Consider the following 19,480-nt stretch of genomic DNA (forward strand, 5'->3'; position numbering starts at 1 on the left):
TTCCTACACCACAATATCTGATACTTTATTTACTGATCAGCATCTCATTTGCGCTTCTTGCACTGTTTCTGTCGCTGCTTCTTCTTCTTCCTACAAGTTTGGGGGTCAGCGAGGACGAGTCGGGGGGCCTCCGGGTGCCGCCCCTGTTTGGTCTCCTTATGGATTAGGTGGAACAGGAAGGCGTTATTGTACCTGCGCATCAACAAGAGGTAGATCCATTAGCACGGGGGGGGGCAGTGTGAGTAGCACAGGGGGCAGAGCAGGAGTACCCAGAGGAGTCAGTAGGGGGCAGAGCAGGAGTACCCAGAGGAGTCAGTAGGGGGCAGAGCAGGAGTAACCATAGGAGTCAGTAGGGGGCAGAGCAGTAGTACCCATAGGAGTCAGTAGGGGGCAGAGCAGGAGTACCCAGAGGAGTCAGTAGGGGGCAGAGCAGGAGTACCCATAGGAGTCAGTAGGGGGCAGAGCAGGAGTACCCATAGGAGTCAGTAGGGGGCAGAGCAGGAGTACCCATAGGAGTCAGTAGGGGGCAGAGCAGGAGTAACCATAGGAGTCAGTAGGGGGCAGAGCAGTAGTACCCATAGGAGTCAGTAGGGGGCAGAGCAGTAGTACCCATAGGAGTCAGTAGGGGGCAGAGCAGGAGTACCCATAGGAGTCAGTAGGGGGCAGAGCAGGAGTACCCATAGGAGTCAGTAGGGGCAGAGCAGGAGTACCCATAGGAGTCAGTAGGGGGCAGAGCAGGAGTACCCATAGGAGTCAGTAGGGGGCAGAGCAGGAGTACCCATAGGAGTCGGTAGGGGGCAGAGCAGGAGTAACCATAGGAGTCGGTAGGGGGCAGAGCAGGAGTACCCATAGGAGTCAGTAGGGGGCAGAGCAGGAGTAACCATAGGAGTCGGTAGGGGGCAGAGCAGGAGTACCCATAGGAGTCGGTAGGGGGCAGAGCAGGAGTACCCATAGGAGTCGGTAGGGGGCAGAGCAGGAGTAACCATAGGAGTCGGTAGGGGGCAGAGCAGGAGTACCCATAGGAGTCAGTAGGGGGCAGAGCAGGAGTACCCATAGGAGTCAGTAGGGGGCAGAGCAGGAGTACCCATAGGAGTCAGTAGGGGGCGCAGTACCAAGGCATGCAGTTGTCGGAGCCTGGGATCCTCAGGGGAGAGCGGAATGGGTTGAGCGTGGGCGGGGTTATATCCCCGCCGGTTGCCATGAGAACAGTCTGAGCATCCACCCCGCAGCTGTACTGGGAGCACTCGGAGAAATACGCCGGCACCTTCTGCGCCTACACGGGAACAAATGGCCTCTTATTATCTGTATCCACAGGGTGGGCGGGGCTATGTGTCACCCTGCAGGGGGCGGAGCCACACCCTTCCCTATGTGTCACCCTGCAGGGGGCGGAGCAACATAGCTCCTTCAGTCTGTGTCACCCTGCAGGGGGTGGAGCAACATCTTCCCTATGTGTCACCCTGCAGGGGGCAGAGCAACATAGCTCCTTCAGTCTGTGTCACCCTGCAGGGGGTGGAGCAACATCTTCCCTATGTGTCACCCTGCAGGGGGCGGAGCAACATAGCTCCTCCATTCTGTCACCCTGCAGGGGCGGAGCAACATAGTTCCTTCAGTCTGTGTCACCCTGCAGGGGCGGAGCAACATAGTTCCTTCAGTCTGTGTCACCCTGCAGGGGGCGGAGCTGACACAAAATAACATCTCTGGAGGGGGTCAGTGTATCACAGGAATGGCGCCACCTACTGACAGGGGAAGAGACCACCTACCTGTATGCGGGGGAGGGTGCTGAGCCAGGAGTCGTGCAGCCAGAAGCCGGGGTTGAACCCTGAAGAGGGAAGTGCAACGATCAGGCAGATTCTCATTGGGGCCCGCCCACTTTCTACCCCCACCTGCCCCTAACCCGCCCACTTTCTACCCCCACCTGCCCCTAACCCGCCCACTTTCTACCCCCACCTGCCCCTAACCCGCCCACTTTCTACCCCCACCTGCCCCAACCCGCCCACTTTCTACCCCCACCTGCCCCTAACCCGCCCACTTTCTACCCCCACCTGCCCCTAACCCGCCCACTTTCTACCCCACCTGCCCCTAACCCGCCCACTTTCTACCCCACCTGCCCCTAACCCGCCCACTTTCTACCCCCACCTGCCCCTAACCCGCCCACTTTCTACCCCCACCTGCCCCTAACCCGCCCACTTTCTACCCACCTGCCCCTAACCCGCCCACTTTCTACCCCCACCTGCCCCAACCCGCCCACTTTCTACCCCCACCTGCCCCTAACCCGCCCACTTTCTACCCCCACCTGCCCCTAACCCGCCCACTTTCTACCCCCACCTGCCCCTAACCGCCCACTTTCTACCCCACCTGCCCCTAACCCGCCCACTTTCTACCCCACCTGCCCAACCCGCCCACTTTCTACCCCCACCTGCCCCTAACCCGCCCACTTTCTACCCCCACCTGCCCCTAACCCGCCCACTTTCTACCCCCACCTGCCCCTAACCCGCCCACTTTCTACCCCACCTGCCCCTAACCCGCCCACTTTCTACCCCCACCTGCCCCAACCCGCCCACTTTCTACCCCCACCTGCCCCTAACCCGCCCACTTTCTACCCCCACCTGCTCCTAACCCGCCACTTTCTACCCCCACCTGCCCCAACCCGCCCACCTTCTACCCCCACCTGCCCCTAACCCGCCCACTTTTTACCCCCACCTGCCCCTAACCCGCCCACTTTCTACCCCCACCTGCCCCTAACCCGCCCACTTTCTACCCCCACCTGCCCCAACCCGCCCATTTTCTACCCCCACCTGCCCCTAACCCGCCCATTTTCTACCCCCCCCACCCCTTCCCCCCTAACCCGCCCACTTTCTACCCCACCTGCCCCTAAACCCGCCCACTTTCTACCCCCACCTGCCCCTAACCCGCCCACTTCTACCCCCACCTGCCCCTACCCCCTACCCGCCCCTAACCCGCCCACTTTCTACCCCCACTTAACCCGCCCCACTTTCTACCCACACCTGACCCTAACCCGCCCACTTTCTACCCCCACCCGACCCTAACCCGCCCACTTTCTACCCCCACCCGACCCTAACCTGCTCTCTTTCTACCCCCACCCTCTTTCTACCCCCACCCGACCCTAACCCGCCCTCTTTCTACCCCCACCCGACCCTAACCTGCCCTCTTTCTACCCCCACCTAACCCGCCCACTTGACCCTAACCCGCCCATTTTCTACCCCCACTTAACCCGCCCACTTTCTCCCCACACCTGACCCTAACCCGCCCACTTTCTACCCCCACCCGACCTTAACCTGCCCACTTTCTACCCCCACCCGACCCTAACCCGCTCTCTTTCTACCCCCACCCGACCCTAACCCGCTCTCTTTCTACCCCCACCCTCTTTCTACCCCCACCCGACCCTAACCTGCCCTCTTTCTACCCCCACCCGACCCTAACCCGCCCACTTTCTACCCCCACCCGACCCTAACCCGCCCTCTTTCTACCCCCACCCGACCCTAACCCGCTCTCTTTCTACCCCCACCCTCTTTCTACCCCCACCCGACCCTAACCTGCCCTCTTTCTACCCCCACCCGACCCTAACCCGCCCACTTTCTACCCCCACCCGACCCTAACCCGCCCACTTTCTACCCCCACTTGGAAGTAGATGCCCTATAAAAATGGCCCTTACCTAGGATAAGGTCGGGCTTGGCGGCCTGGAGGGAGTGGTACTGGTGGGCGTGAACCTTCACGTGAATCTGGCGGCCATCTTTGCCCTTTGCAGGACCAGACAGATCCGAACGCTGCACTTGGGGACCCTGTGGAACAGACATGGGGGTCATGGAAGCAGAGACAGTCACATGGGTACCAGGAAATACACTCCCCGGCGGCCCATTTTGACCCTGCAGGTAGGTCTAATATATATTTTGGGGGGGCGGGAACACTGCTTTCCTGTATTAGAGCTCACTCAAAAAACTGACTCTGGCACAAATCCTGCATGTAGAGAGACGGGGTTTCCATCAGAGCCAACTATTTCTAAAGAGTGAGCTCTAATACATCTTCAAAGCAAAAGCAGCAACCCCCAAGGCTGTATTAGACCTAACTGTCAATCAAAATCTGACTCCCACTCCGGCATAAAGAGAGAATGGAGAGAGACAGTTGCAGAGAGAGAGACAGTTGCAGAGAGAGGGATCGAGCAGAGTAACCATTTCTAATTCACTTTCAGAAAGATGAAGCTTATTTTGAACTTTTGGGATAAATGCCCCCGTAGTTGGAAGGATACCCCCACCCTCCGCCCTTTCTTACCTTCCTGTGCAGTATGAAGCTCCTCCCATCCTCCTCTGGGGGCAGCTCCTCCCCCACAAACACCAGCTCTATAGTGGGGTGTGGCATCAGCACTGCCAGCTCCTGCCAAGATGCCCACAAATAGATTAATCATCATGTCAAAGGGATTCCCAGGGGCCCCCCGGCTCGGTGTGGCCCTTACCCAGAATAGCAGGATGCGCTCAAACTCCCGTCTCCCTGCAATGATGTGAATCCTAAGCGTCTGCTTCTTCTGGAAATTCAGCGCGGGGACTAGAGAGACATTAAGGGTTAATGTACTGATGGGATAAGGGGGTGTCTCACACACAGGGTGCCTATAAGTTATAGGGTCAGTGACCCCTCCCTCTGATGGGATAAGGGGGTGTGTCTCACACACAGGGTGCCTATAAGTTATAGGGTCAGTGACCCCTCCCTCTGATGGGATAAGGGGGTGAGTCTCACACACAGGGTGCCTATAAGTTATAGGGTCAGTGACCCCTCCCTCTGATGGGATAAGGGGGTGAGTCTCACACACAGGGTGCCTATAAGTTATAGGGTCAGTGACCCCTCCCTCTGATGGGATAAGGGGGTGAGTCTCACACACAGGGTGCCTATAAGTTATAGGGTCAGTGACCCCTCCCTCTGATGGGATAAGGGGGTGAGTCTCACACACAGGGTGCCTATAAGTTATAGGGTCAGTGACCCCTCCTTCTGATGGGATAAGGGGGTGTCTCACACACAGGGTGCCTATAAGTTATAGGGTCAGTGACCCCTCCCTCTGATGGGATAAGGGGGTGAGTCTCACACACAGGGTGCCTATAAGTTATAGGGTCAGTGACCCCTCCCTCTGATGGGATAAGGGGGTGTGTCTCACACACAGGGTGCCTATAAGTTATAGGGTCAGTGACCCCTCCCTCTGATGGGATAAGGGGGTGTCTCACACACAGGGTGCCTATAAGTTATAGGGTCAGTGACCCCTCCCTCTGATGGGATAAGGGGGTGAGTCTCACACACAGGGTGCCTATAAGTTATAGGGTCAGTGACCCCTCCCTCTGATGGGATAAGGGGGTGAGTCTCACACACAGGGTGCCTATAAGTTATAGGGTCAGTGACCCCTCCCTCTGATGGGATAAGGGGGTGTCTCACACACAGGGTGCCTATAAGTTATAGGGTCAGTGACCCCTCCCTCTGATGGGATAAGGGGGTGAGTCTCACACACAGGGTGCCTATAAGTTATAGGGTCAGTGACCCCTCCTTCTGATGGGATAAGGGGGTGTCTCACACACAGGGTGCCTATAAGTTATAGGGTCAGTGACCCCTCCCTCTGATGGGATAAGGGGGTGAGTCTCACACACAGGGTGCCTATAAGTTATAGGGTCAGTGACCCCTCCCTCTGATGGGATAAGGGGGTGAGTGTCACACACAGGGTGCCTATAAGTTATAGGGTCAGTGACCCCTCCCTCTGATGGGATAAGGGGGTGAGTCTCACACACAGGGTGCCTATAAGTTATAGGGTCAGTGACCCCTCCCTCTGATGGGATAAGGGGGTGTGTCTCACACACAGGGTGCCTATAAGTTATAGGGTCAGTGACCCCTCCCTCTGATTGGATAAATATGAGGGCGGAGCTTATACTCACAGTGCTGAGGGAGGAGGCTGGAGATGACGTGGTATATAGTGAGGGGGTAGGAGAGAAGGGCAGCGATTGGATTATCCAGACTGAGATTCCTCCACTCATAATACTCCTTCCATGTCCCTGTGGAGCGAGGGTTTGAGGAGTCATTTATTGACCAATAAGAATGAGTTTCCTAGTGGGTGGGGCAGGGTGGGACTGTACCCACCTAAGATGTTCTTGGGACCTTCCGTAGGGTAGTCTCTCAGCATAATGTCCGTGTCCTCCATCAGGGCTTCTGGTCTCTCTTCTTCAGGTTCTGTGGAACATGTGACTATGTGAGATAATGATGGGGTGTGAGCAGCCAATAGAATCGCAAGGAAAGAATTGCCCTCACCTTGTCCATCCCTCTTCAGGAGGAGGCCTCGGGCGTGATGGTGGATGCTCTCCGATGACCAGTAGCCCCCAGTAAGCTGGCGGGCCGAGAGGAAGCGCTCCTTGTCAAACCAAGGGCTGGTCACTTCTGGGGGTGGGAAGGCGGAAAGGGGGATTAGGGGGTGCATGGGGCAGGGTAACTTGGGGCAGGAACCCCCAGTACTACGGGAGGGTGGAGTTGGTGGGCTGAGGCTCTGAATGGGTTTGTAGAAGAACAGGAGGTGGAGAAGGTGGCACTTTGGTAAGAGATTGACCTTCCCAGGCCAGGAAAGGCTGGGCAAACTGGGAACATCTAAGAAGGGGTCAGCCCAGGTAATGGGATACCATCATGGGCAGACTGGGAGAGAGGGGAAGGACCATCATGGGCAGACTGGGAGAGAGGGGAAGGGCCATCATGGGCAGACTGGGAGGGAGGGGAAAGGCCATCATGGGCAGACTGGGAGAGAGGGGAAGGACCATCATGGACAGACTGGGAGAGAGGGGAAGGGCCATCATGGGCAGACTGGGAGGGAGGGGAAAGGCCATCATGGACAGACAGGGAGGGAGGGGAAGGACCATCATGGGCAGACTGGGAGAGAGGGGAAGGACCATCATGGACAGACTGGGGGGGAGGGGAAGGACCATCATGGACAGACAGGGAGGGAGGGGAAGGACCATCATGGGCAGACTGGGAGAGAGGGGAAGGACCATCATAGACAGACTGGGAGAGAGGGGAAGGAACATCATGGACAGACTGGGGGGAGGGGAAGGACCATCATGGACAGACTGGGGGGGAGGGGAAGGACCATCATGGACAGACTGGGGGGAGGGGAAGGACCATCATGGACAGACAGGGAGGGAGGGGAAGGACCATCATGGGCAGACTGGGAGAGAGGGGAAGGACCATCATAGACAGACTGGGAGAGAGGGGAAGGAACATCATGGACAGACTGGGGGGGAGGGGAAGGACCATCATGGACAGACTGGGGGGGAGGGGAAGGACCATCATGGACAGACTGGGGGGGAGGGGAAGGACCATCATGGACAGACAGGGAGGGAGGGGAAGGACCATCATGGACAGACTGGGAGGGAAGGGAAGGACCATCATGGGCAGACTGGGAGAGAGGGGAAGGACCATCATGGGCAGACTGGGAGAGAGGGGAAGGACCATCATGGACAGACTGGGGGGGAGGGGAAGGACCATCATGGACAGACAGGGAGAGAGGGGAAGGAACATCATGGGCAGACTGGGAGGGAAAGGGAGGACCATCATGGGCAGACTGGGAGGGAGGGGAAGGACCATCATGGACAGACTGGGAGGGAAGGGAAGGACCATCATGGACTGACTGGGAGGGAAGGGAAGGACCATCATGGACAGACTGGGAGGGAGGGGAAGGACCATCATGGACAAACTGGGAGGGAGGGGAAGGACCATCATGGACAGACTGGGAGGGAAGGGAAGGACCATCATGGACAGACTGGGAGGGAAGGGAAGGACCATCATGGGCAGACTGGGAGGGAGGGGAAGGACCATCATGGGCAGACTGGGAGAGAGGGGAAGGAACATCATAGACAGACTGGGAGAGAGGGGAAGGACCATCATGGACAGACTGGGGGGGAGGGGAAGGACCATCATGGACAGACAGGGAGAGAGGGGAAGGAACATCATGGGCAGACTGGGAGGGAAAGGGAGGACCATCATGGGCAGACTGGGAGGGAGGGGAAGGACCATCATGGACAGACTGGGAGGGAAGGGAAGGACCATCATGGACTGACTGGGAGGGAAGGGAAGGACCATCATGGACAGACTGGGAGGGAGGGGAAGGACCATCATGGACAGACTGGGAGGGAGGGGAAGGACCATCATGGACAGACTGGGAGAGAGGGGAAGGGCCATCATGGGCACACTGGGAGAGAGGGGAAGGGCCATCATGGGCAGACTGGGAGGGAGGGGAAAGGCCATCATGGACAAGGGGGGGGTTGGTAAGCTAGATTCTTATGGGAGAGCTAGTGTAGATGGGGCAGTGGGACCAGTAAAGGGTTGTGGGGGAGGAGTGAGGGGGGCATATAGTTTATCAGATAAGGAGCTTCCATTGTTACAAGGGAAACAGACTAATTTTCACCTTAGCTATAACTGTCCTTTAGCTAATGTAAGCTGTAGAGGAAGAAGTAGTAATCTCCGCTGCATGCTGGCTAATGCGCGTAGCTTGTCGGGAAAAATAGGGGAGCTGCAGGCTATTGCATGTATTGAAAATTATGACTTAATAGGTATCACTGAGACCTGGTGGGATGAAAAATGCGACTGGGCAGTGAATTTAAATGGGTATACACTTTTTAGGAGGGACAGAGAGATTAAAAAGGGTGGAGGGGTTTGTCTTTACGTAAAGTCAGATTTAAAGCCATGTAATAAAGACATTACCAATGAAAACGTTGAATCTCTTTGGGTAGAAATTTCAGTAGGGCTGAAGGTCACAAAGAAAATGATCATTGGTGTATGTTATAAACCCCCCGTATAGATGAGGGGGATGAGGCCCAGCTATTGTTGCAAATGGAGGGGGCTTCAAAACTGGGTCAAGTTGTTATTATGGGGGACTTTAATTATCCGGCACTGACTGGAGTAATGGGGGGGCTCAGTCAGAAACAGCTAGTAGGTTTGTAAATATGCTAAATGACAACTTTTTATTTCAGGCGGTTCAAGAACCTACTCGGAATGACGCTATTTTGGACCTGGTGATATCTAATAATACTGAACTCATCTCTAACATTTGTGTGGGGGGGCATTTGGGGAACAGTGATCCCAACATGGTCTCCTTTGAGATAATGCTGCAGAGACAGCTCTATAAGGGAGTAACTAAAACACTCAATTTTAGACGTGCAGACTTTGCCAGTTTAAGGGCATCTCTGCAATGTGTCAACTGGGAAAGGCTTTTCATGGGGTTAGACACAGAAGGAAAATGGAACATCTTTAAAACATTGCTTTGCAGGTATACACAACAGTATATCCCCCTTGTAAGCAAGGAGAGGCATCGCAAAGCAAAACCTTTATGGCTGAATAAAAGTGTTATTGTCGAGGTTGGTAAGAAAAAACCTGCTTTTAAAGCATTCAAGTTAGCTGGGGCAGCTGGGGCTTTCATCAGGTACAAGGGGGCAAATAAAGCAGCAAAAAAGCTATCAGGCAGCTAAAATAGAGATGGAAAGGGATATTGCTGCTTGGAGTAAAAAGATTCCAAAATTATTTTTTAATTATGTGAATAGTAAAAAAATGAAGCAAGAAGGGGTGGGAACTTTATTATCACGGGGGGGTACGTTGGTTGATGAGAACGGGGAAAAAGCTGAAATTTTGAACTCTTATTTTCCATCTGTCTATACATCTGAGGAGCCAGATAATGAAGGCTTCCCTTGTAATATGCCCAGTTCTAGTAATTTAGCTACTGACGCATGGGTCACTCGGGAGGGAATTCAATAGAGACTTGAACATGTAAAGGTAAACAAAGGTCCAGGGCCGGATGGGATTCATCCCAGGGTATTAAATGAGCTGAGCGCTGTGATTGCCAAACCTCTTCACTTAATTTTTCAGGATTCATTGGGGTCTGGCATGGTGCCGAGAGACTGGCGGATTGCTAATGTGGTGCCATTATTTAAAAAGGGATCCCGTTCTCAGCCTGAAAACTATAGGCCTGTTAGTCTGACATCAGTAGTAGGAAAACTTCTGGAAGGGGTAATAAGGGATAGGGTACTTGAATACATTGCAGTTCACAATACTATTAGTTTGTGCCAGCATGGTTTTATGCGTAACAGATCTTGCCAGAATAATTTAGTTGCCTTTTATGAGGAGGTGAGTAGGAACCTTGATGCTGGAATGGCAGTGGATGGGATCTACTTGGACTTTGCTAAAGCGTTTGATACAGTACCTCACAGAAGGTTAATGATCAAATTAAGGAATATTGGCCTAGAACATAATATTTGTAATTGGATAGAGAACTGGCTGAAGGATAGAGTACAAAGAGTGGGGGTAAATGGAACATTTTCTAATTGGACCAGTGTGGTTAGTGGGTACCGCAGGGGTCAGTCCTTGGGCCTTTGCTTTTTAACTTGTTTATTAATGCCCTGGAGGGGGGCATAGACAGTATTGTTTCTATTTTTGCTGATGACACTAAATTATGCAAAACTATAAGTTCCATGCAGGATGTGCCGCTTTGCAGAGCGATTTGACAAAATTAGATAACTGGGCAGCAAACTGGGAAATGAGGTTCAATGTTGATAAGTGCAAAGTTATGCACATTGGTAGGAATAATATAAACGCAAACTATCTACTGAATGGTAGTGAGTTGGGGGTTTCCTTAATGGAGAAGGATCTGGGGGTTTTTGTTGATAACAAGTTGTCTAATTCCAGGCAGTGTCATTCTGTGGCTACTAAAGCAAATAAAGTGCTGTCTTGTATAAAAAAGGGCATTGACTCAAGGGATGAGAACATAATTTTGCCGCTTTATAGGTCCCTGGTAAGGCCTCACCCTGAGTATGGGGGGCAGTAACAGTGAGTATGGGGGGGCAGTTACAGTGAGTATGGGGGCAGTAACAGTGAGTATGGGGGGGCAGTAACAGTGAGTATGGGGGGCAGTAACAGTGAGTATGGGGGGCAGTAACAGTGAGTATGGGGGCAGTAACAGTGAGTATGGGGGGCAGTAACAGTGAGTATGGGGGGCAGTGACAGTGAGTATGGGGGGGCAGTAACAGTGAGTATGGGGGGCAGTAACAGTGAGTATGGGGGCAGTAACAGTGAGTATGGGGGGCAGTAACAGTGAGTATGGGGCAGTAACAGTGAGTATGGGGGGCAGTTTTGGGCTCCAGTCCTTAAGAAGGATATTAATGAGCTGGAGAGAGTGCAGAGACTGCAACTAAACTGGTAAAGGGGATGGAAGGGTTAAACTATGAGGTGAGACTGTCAGGGTTGGGGTTGTTTTCTCTGGAAAAGAGGCGCTTGCGAGGGGACATGATTACTCTGTACAAGTACATTAGAGGGGATTATAGGCAGTTGGGGGATGTTCTTTTTTCCCATAAAAACAATCAGCGCACCAGAGGCCCCCCCTATAGATTAGAGGAACGGAGCTTCCATTTGAAGCAGCGTAGGGGGTTCCTCATGGTGAGGGCAGTGAGGGGGTTGGGGAATGCCCTGCCGGGGGATGTTGGGTAGGGGGTTCCTCACGGTGAGGGCAGTGAGGGGGTTGGGAATGCCCTGCCGGGGGATGTTGGGTAGGGGGTTCCTCACGGTGAGGGCAGTGAGGGGGTTGGGGAATGCCCTGCCGGGGGATGTTGGGTAGGGGGTTCCTCACGGTGAGGGCAGTGAGGGGGTTGGGGAATGCCCTGCCGGGGGTGTCGGGTAGGGGTTCCTCACGGTGAGGGCAGTGAGGGGGTTGGGGAATGCCCTGCCGGGGGATGTTGGGTAGGGGGTTCCTCATGGTGAGGGCAGTGAGGGGGTTGGGGAATGCCCTGCCGGGGGATGTTGGGTAGGGGGTTCCTCACGGTGAGGGCAGTGAGGGGGTTGGGGAATGCCCTGCCGGGGGATGTTGGGTAGGGGGTTCCTCACGGTGAGGGCAGTGAGGGGGTTGGGGAATGCCCTGCCGGGGGATGTTGGGTAGGGGGTTCCTCACGGTGAGGGCAGTGAGGGGGTTGGGGAATGCCCCTAGTGATGGGGTAATGGCAGATTCTGTTAATGCCTATAAGAGGGGCCTGGATGAGTTTTTGAACAATCAGAATACCCAAGGCTATTGTGATACTAATATCTACAGTTAGTACTAGTGGGTGTATATATATAGTTTATGTATGTGAGTGTATAGATTGGTAGGTGTGGGTTAGGTGTGCTGGGTTTACTCGGATGGGTTGAACTTGATGGACAATGGTCTTTTTTCAACCCTATGTAACTATGTAACTATGTAACTATGGACAGACAGGGAGGGAGGGGAAGGACCATCATGGGCAGACTGGGAGAGAGGGGAAGGACCATCATGGACAGACTGGGGGGGAGGGGAAGGACCATCATGGACAGACTGGGGGGGAGGGGAAGGACCATCATGGACAGACAGGGAGGGAGGGGAAGGACCATCATGGGCAGACTGGGAGAGAGGGGAAGGACCATCATAGACAGACTGGGAGAGAGGGGAAGGAACATCATGGACAGACTGGGGGGGAGGGGAAGGACCATCATGGACAGACTGGGGGGGAGGGGAAGGACCATCATGGACAGACTGGGGGGGAGGGGAAGGACCATCATGGACAGACAGGGAGGGAAGGGAAGGACCATCATGGGCAGACTGGGAGAGAGGGGAAGGACCATCATGGGCAGACTGGGAGGGAAGGGAAGGACCATCATGGGCAGACTGGGAGAGAGGGGAAGGACCATCATGGACAGACTGGGGGGGAGGGGAAGGACCATCATGGACAGACAGGGAGAGAGGGGAAGGAACATCATGGGCAGACTGGGAGGGAAAGGGAGGACCATCATGGGCAGACTGGGAGGGAGGGGAAGGACCATCATGGACAGACTGGGAGGGAAGGGAAGGACCATCATGGACTGACTGGGAGGGAAGGGAAGGACCATCATGGACAGACTGGGAGGGAGGGGAAGGACCATCATGGACAGACTGGGAGGGAGGGGAAGGACCATCATGGACAGACTGGGAGGGAAGGGAAGGACCATCATGGACAGACTGGGAGGGAAGGGAAGGACCATCATGGGCAGACTGGGAGGGAGGGGAAGGACCATCATGGGCAGACTGGGAGAGAGGGGAAGGAATATCATAGACAGACTGGGAGAGAGGGGAAGGACCATCATGGACAGACTGGGGGGGAGGGGAAGGACCATCATGGACAGACAGGGAGAGAGGGGAAGGAACATCATGGGCAGACTGGGAGGGAGGGGAAGGACCATCATGGACAGACTGGGAGGGAAGGGAAGGACCATCATGGACTGACTGGGAGGGAAGGGAAGGACCATCATGGACAGACTGGGAGGGAGGGGAAGGACCATCATGGACAGACTGGGAGGGAGGGGAAGGACCATCATGGACAGACTGGGAGGGAAGGGAAGGACCATCATGGGCAGACTGGGAGGGAGGGGAAAGGCCATCATGGGCAGACTGGGATCATTATAATGGAAGGTTCCATGGACTGAGCCATCACAGATAGAATGAGACTGTCTGGGGGCCATTGCCCCTTGGTGCCCCCCCATACTCACCCTTGCTGAACTGGAATGGGTGATTGGCCAGTTCCTCCTCACGCTCCATGCATTCCTGCATCAGGGCGCAACTACTCTGGTGCCCACTGTCTGAGCTCCGGCACCTGTCTGAGCAGTACAATGCGGCCTGGCACCTCCCACTGGGGGGGGGAAAGAAGGAAAACCCTGGTAATTTATACTGTATCTGGCGCCCCCATCTGTTTGCTTACTGTAACCGGGTACCCCCCCTGGGCATTTATACTGTATCTGGCGCCCCCATCTGATTGCTCCCTGTAACCGGGTCCCCCCCCTGGGCATTTATACTGTATCTGGCGCCCCCATCTGATTGCTCCCTGTAACCGGGTCCCCCCCCTGGGCATTTATACTGTATCTGGCGCCCCCATCTGTTTGCTTACTGTAACTGGGTACCCCCCCTGGGCATTTATACTGTATCTGGCGCCCCCATCTGATTGCTCCCTGTAACCGGGTACCCCCCTGGGCATTTATACTGTATCTGGCGCCCCCATCTGATTGCTCCCTGTAACCGGGTACCCCCCCTGGGCATTTATACTGTATCTGGCGCCCCCATCTGATTGCTTACTGTTACCGGGTACCCCCCCTGGGCATTTATACTGTATCTGGCGCCCCCATCTGTTTGCTTACTGTAACTGGGTACCCCCCCTGGGCATTTATACTGTATCTGGCGCCCCCATCTGATTGCTCCCTGTAACCGGGTCCCCCCCCTGGGCATTTATACTGTATCTGGCGCCCCCATCTGATTGCTCCCTGTAACCGGGTACCCCCCTGGGCATTTATACTGTATCTGGCGCCCCCATCTGATTGCTCCCTGTAACCGGGTACCCCCCCTGGGCATTTATACTGTATCTGGCGCCCCCATCTGATTGCTTACTGTTACCGGGTACCCCCCTGGGCATTTATACTGTATCTGGCGCCCCCATCTGATTGCTTACTGTAACCGGGTCCCCCCCCTGGGCATTTATACTGTATCTGGCGCCCCCATCTGATTGCTTACTGTAACCGGGTCCCCCCCCATGGCATTTACACTGTATCTGGGGCCCCCATCTGATTGGTTACTGAACCTGATACCCCCCCTGGGCATTTATACTGTATCTGGCGCCCCCATCTGATTGCTTACTGTAACCGGGTCCCCCCCCCATGGCATTTACACTCTATCTGGGGCCCCCATCTGATTGGTTACTGAACCTGATACCCCCCTCTGACTTACCAGATTTTCACTGGCGTCTCAAAACTCCGCTTTTTACATACGTGGCACTTTTGGGCCATTTTTGAGGAAAATATAAAATCTGTATGGAGGGTCCAGTCTTGGAAGAGCGCCTCCTGTAGGTGGATCCCCAGGCTTGTGAGTAATCTGGAGAGAGACCTGCAGGGGAGACATTATATATATATTTGTACCATGTGATGCCCGGGCACCGGTGCCACAGGAATGGCCCAGACTTACGCGTGCAGGTTGGCGTCGGCAACGGCCACCATCTTGGGCCTCCGCGGCCTCCCTCCTGCCATTGGCTTCTCCATGCACTGACAGAGGAGCTCGCAGAGCCTCAATGGCAACATCTGCTGGTCCGTCTGCTTCTCTTGCCCAGCGGCCATCACAAAGTCCATGCCCAGCAGATTGCCAGTCTCGTCGGCCACCATGAGCAAGTAATGGACCCTACAGAGACCGTCTGGAAGAGAAGACACATTACCATCACTGGTTTCCAGTAAGGACCAGTGTAGATGTACTGGGACAGTGTAACATAGGGAGCACCTACCTGCCTCCCTGTCTCCCATTTGCCCCTGGTCCCACACACAGAGGTCGGTGAGGTTATTGAGGTCATGGAAGCGCCAAGTGACGTCATCATAGAAGGCGTTTGCGATTGGTTGCTTGGGATCCACGGGGCGCAAAGGACGGTCCCTATTGGGTATGATGTGCAGAAGCCAGACCGCGTTGTCGTAGGGCAGACTCGCCAGTTGCGACTCCTGAGCGGAAAGGCCCAGTCTCTCCCGGGGGCCCCTGTCCATCAGATATCTCAAGCTCCACCTCAGCAGCCCCTCGGAGAATTCCAGCAAGGGGTCCTGGTACCCGCTGCTAAACTCCATCCCTGCTGGGGGGACATTGGGGGAAAAGCTCTCAGAGTCATCAAAAATGATTGCTGATTGGTTGCTATGGGGAACGTACCCCCTGTGTAATAAATCAGCCCCCTATTGTCTGTCTCCCTGATGCATGTCTCTGTCTGTCTGTCCTTCTGTCTGTCTCTTTCTCTCAAGGCATGTCTCTCTGTGTGTGTGTGTGTCAGTCTCTCTAACGCTCTCTCTAGGCATGTCTCTCTCTGTGTGTCAGTCTCTCTAACACTCTCTCTAGGCATGTCTCTCTCTGTGTGTCAGTCTCTCTAACACTCTCTCTAGGCATGTCTCTCTCTGTGTGTCAGTCTCTCTAACACTCTCTCTAGGCATGTCTCTCTCTGTGTGTCAGTCTCTCTAACACTCTCTCTAGGCATGTCTCTCTCTGTGTGTCAGTCTCTCTAACACTCTCTCTAGGCATGTCTCTCTCTGTGTGTCAGTCTCTCTAACACTCTCTCTAGGCATGTCTCTCTGTGTGTGTCAGTCTCTCTAACACTCTCTCTAGGCATGTCTCTCTCTGTGTGTCAGTCTCTCTAACACTCTCTCTAGGCATGTCACTCTATGTGTGTCAGTCTCTCTAACACTCTCTCTAGGCATGTCTCTCTCTGTGTGTCAGTCTCTCTAACACTCTCTCTAGGCATGTCTCTCTCTGTGTGTCAGTCTCTCTAACACTCTGTCTAGGCATGTCTCTCTCTGTGTGTCAGTCTCTCTAACACTCTCTCTAGGCATGTCTCTCTATGTGTGTCAGTCTCTCTAACACTCTCTCTAGGCACATCTCTTTGTGTGTCAGTCTCTCTAACACTCTCTCTAGGCACATCTCTCTGTGTGTCAGTCTCTCTAACACTCTCTCTAGGCATGTCTCTCTCTGTGTGTCAGTCTCTCTAACACTCTCTCTAGGCACATCTCTCTGTGTGTCAGTCTCTCTAACACTCTCTCTAGGCATGTCTCTCTGTGTGTGTCAGTCTCTCTAACACTCTCTCTAGGCATGTCTCTCTGTGTGTGTCAGTCTCTCTAACACTCTCTCTAGGCATGTCTCTCTCTGTGTGTCAGTCTCTCTAACACTCTCTCTAGGCATGTCTCTCTATGTGTGTCAGTCTCTCTAACACTCTCTCTAGGCATGTCTCTCTGTGTGTGTCAGTCTCTCTAACACTCTCTCTAGGCATGTCTCTCTATGTGTGTCAGTCTCTCTAACACTCTCTCTAGGCATGTCTCTCTCTGTGTGTCAGTCTCTCTAACACTCTCTCTAGGCATGTCTCTCTATGTGTGTCAGTCTCTCTAACACTCTCTCTAGGCACGTCTCTCTCTGTGTGTCAGTCTCTCTAACACTCTCTCTAGGCATGTCTCTCTCTGTGTGTCTGTGTCAGTCTCTCTAACACTCTCTCTAGGTACATCTCTCTGTGTGTGTCTGTGTCAGTCTCTCTAACACTCTCTCTAGGCACGTCTCTCTGTGTGTGTCAGTCTCTCTAACACTCTCTCTAGGCATGTCTCTCTCTGTGTGTCTGTGTCAGTCTCTCTAACACTCTCTCTAGGTACATCTCTCTGTGTGTGTCTGTGTCAGTCTCTCTAACACTCTCTCTAGGCACGTCTCTCTCTGTGTGTCAGTCTCTCTAACACTCTCTCTAGGCATGTCTCTCTCTGTGTGTCAGTCTCTCTAACACTCTCTCTAGGCATGTCTCTCTCTGTGTGTCAGTCTCTCTAACACTCTCTCTAGGCACGTCTCTCTCTGTGTGTCAGTCTCTCTAACACTCTCTCTAGGCATGTCTCTCTCTGTGTGTCAGTCTCTCTAACACTCTCTCTAGGCATGTCTCTCTGTGTGTGTCAGTCTCTCTAACACTCTCTCTAGGCATGTCTCTCTGTGTGTGTCAGTCTCTCTAACACTCTCTCTAGGCATGTCTCTCTCTGTGTGTCAGTCTCTCTAACACTCTCTCTAGGCATGTCTCTCTATGTGTGTCAGTCTCTCTAACACTCTCTCTAGGCATGTCTCTCTATGTGTGTCAGTCTCTCTAACACTCTCTCTAGGCATGTCTCTCTGTGTGTGTCAGTCTCTCTAACACTCTCTCTAGGCATGTCTCTCTATGTGTGTCAGTCTCTCTAACACTCTCTCTAGGCATGTCTCTCTCTGTGTGTCAGTCTCTCTAACACTCTCTCTAGGCATGTCTCTCTATGTGTGTCAGTCTCTCTAACACTCTCTCTAGGCACGTCTCTCTCTGTGTGTCAGTCTCTCTAACACTCTCTCTAGGCATGTCTCTCTCTGTGTGTCTGTGTCAGTCTCTCTAACACTCTCTCTAGGTACATCTCTCTGTGTGTTTCTGTGTCAGTCTCTCTAACACTCTCTCTAGGCACGTCTCTCTGTGTGTGTCTGTGTCAGTCTCTCTAACACTCTCTCTAGGCATGTCTCTCTCTGTGTGTGTCAGTCTCTCTAACACTCTCTCTAGGCATGTCTCTCTGTGTGTGTCAGTCTCTCTAACACTCTCTCTAGGCATGTCTCTCTGGGCCCTATATACCGTATATATATATATACACACTGTGGGTATACAGCTTGTACTTACTCAGTGAGTAAAATGCCCGTTGGCAGCAGAGAAAGTTGAAGTTATTTCCGTTAGTCGGGGGGGTCAGTACTTTTCGGACTGTACCAACTTTGACTGCAGCAGGGGGGGTCTTGTCAGACTGTGAGCAGTTCTACCAATGGACCAGGCCGTCTTCACAGGGGCCCAACTGTAGGGGCCCATAATGCAAAGCAGTAGCACCATATCCATGATATGGACCTTTGCCCCCTCTGCCCCATTTCCATTCCCATCAATGCACAGAAAGTGCCCAGTTGCCCTAATGCCCCTAACAACCTTGCTAGGGACATGTGTGGGTGCTAGGTGGGAGGGGGGGGGAGTAGGGTATTTGCCCCCAGGCTACCCCTAATGAATACAGCACAGGCAGCCATGCATTCATTTGGCAGGTCCAGGATCTGCGGTGACCAATGGCAGGGCCGGGGGCAGAAGACATGGGGCCTCATTCACAATGCCCCACCCAGAGTGCAAGGAAAAGCCCGGCAGCGTGGGAACCACTCACAAATCAAGGGAGAGATCAGGCTCCTGATTGGCTGAGAGAAGCGGACAAGCCTGGCCAAACCCCTCCACTCCATTTATAATTTACCCACATACCTGTAGGGCAGAAAATATTGCTTTCCATTGTTGTAATTTACTTGCCCTTTGTTGGGAACAGCTGGCAACCCGGGGGGGCAAGTAACTCAATATATACAGGGGGTGTCGCAGGGCAATCCCATCACCCAGAGAAGCCCCTCATGCCCAAAAGATGCCTCCCAGAGTGGTCCATCTTGGGGTGCCCTATAACCATGTTACCCCAAGGATGAGCAAAGGCACTGGCAGAGGGGCAATTAGCAGAGTAAAATAAAGGGAACAGTCTATAATTGTACTTCTGCCCCTGTATGGGGCAGGGTCTGTTTGGAGGGCCGGTCTTATAAACTATGGGGCCCAATTGGGACCATTTTGGCGGGGCCGCTGCACAAGGTGTGTGTAATGAGCCTACGGATGGATCATACCACCTAGCTGGGCCGGGGTACGGTTCCCATATGTAATTAGACTACGGATGGATCATACCACCTAGCTGGGCCGGGGTACGGTTCCCATATGTAATTAGCCTACGGATGGATCATACCACCTAGCTGGGCCGGGGTACGGTTCCCATATGTAATTAGCCTACAGATGGATCATACCACCTAGCTGGGCCGGGGTACGGTTCCCATATGTAATTAGACTACGGATGGATCATACCACCTAGCTGGGCCGGGGTACGGTTCCCATATGTAATT

The 19,480-nt window shown here is 53.8% G+C and overlaps 1 protein-coding gene across 2 annotated transcripts; it reads right to left on the minus strand.

Moving 5' to 3' along the window:
• zmynd15 (zinc finger, MYND-type containing 15) lies at nt 1-18,335 on the minus strand. 2 transcript variants are annotated; one of them, XM_031898188.1, is made up of 14 exons: nt 18,207-18,335; nt 15,309-15,641; nt 14,999-15,221; nt 14,765-14,920; nt 13,540-13,679; nt 6,292-6,417; nt 6,124-6,213; nt 5,922-6,038; nt 4,469-4,557; nt 4,288-4,389; nt 3,674-3,800; nt 1,761-1,819; nt 1,113-1,273; nt 1-192 (listed from the first exon to the last, which is right to left on the minus strand). In XM_031898188.1, the coding sequence occupies exons 2-14, from the start codon at nt 15,634-15,636 to the stop codon at nt 45-47; spliced, it is 1,866 nt and encodes a 621-aa protein (XP_031754048.1). In that variant the 5' UTR covers nt 15,637-15,641; nt 18,207-18,335; the 3' UTR covers nt 1-44. The 2 variants fall into 2 exon arrangements, with proteins under 2 accessions (XP_031754048.1, XP_031754047.1); XM_031898187.1 differs by having other exon boundaries at nt 15,309-15,638; nt 18,207-18,301.
• Between the last annotated feature and the right edge of the window lie 1,145 nt (nt 18,336-19,480).

Source organism: Xenopus tropicalis, chromosome 3, assembly GCF_000004195.4.
Source record: "Xenopus tropicalis strain Nigerian chromosome 3, UCB_Xtro_10.0, whole genome shotgun sequence".
In the NCBI taxonomy this organism is placed as follows: Eukaryota; Metazoa; Chordata; class Amphibia; order Anura; family Pipidae; genus Xenopus; species Xenopus tropicalis.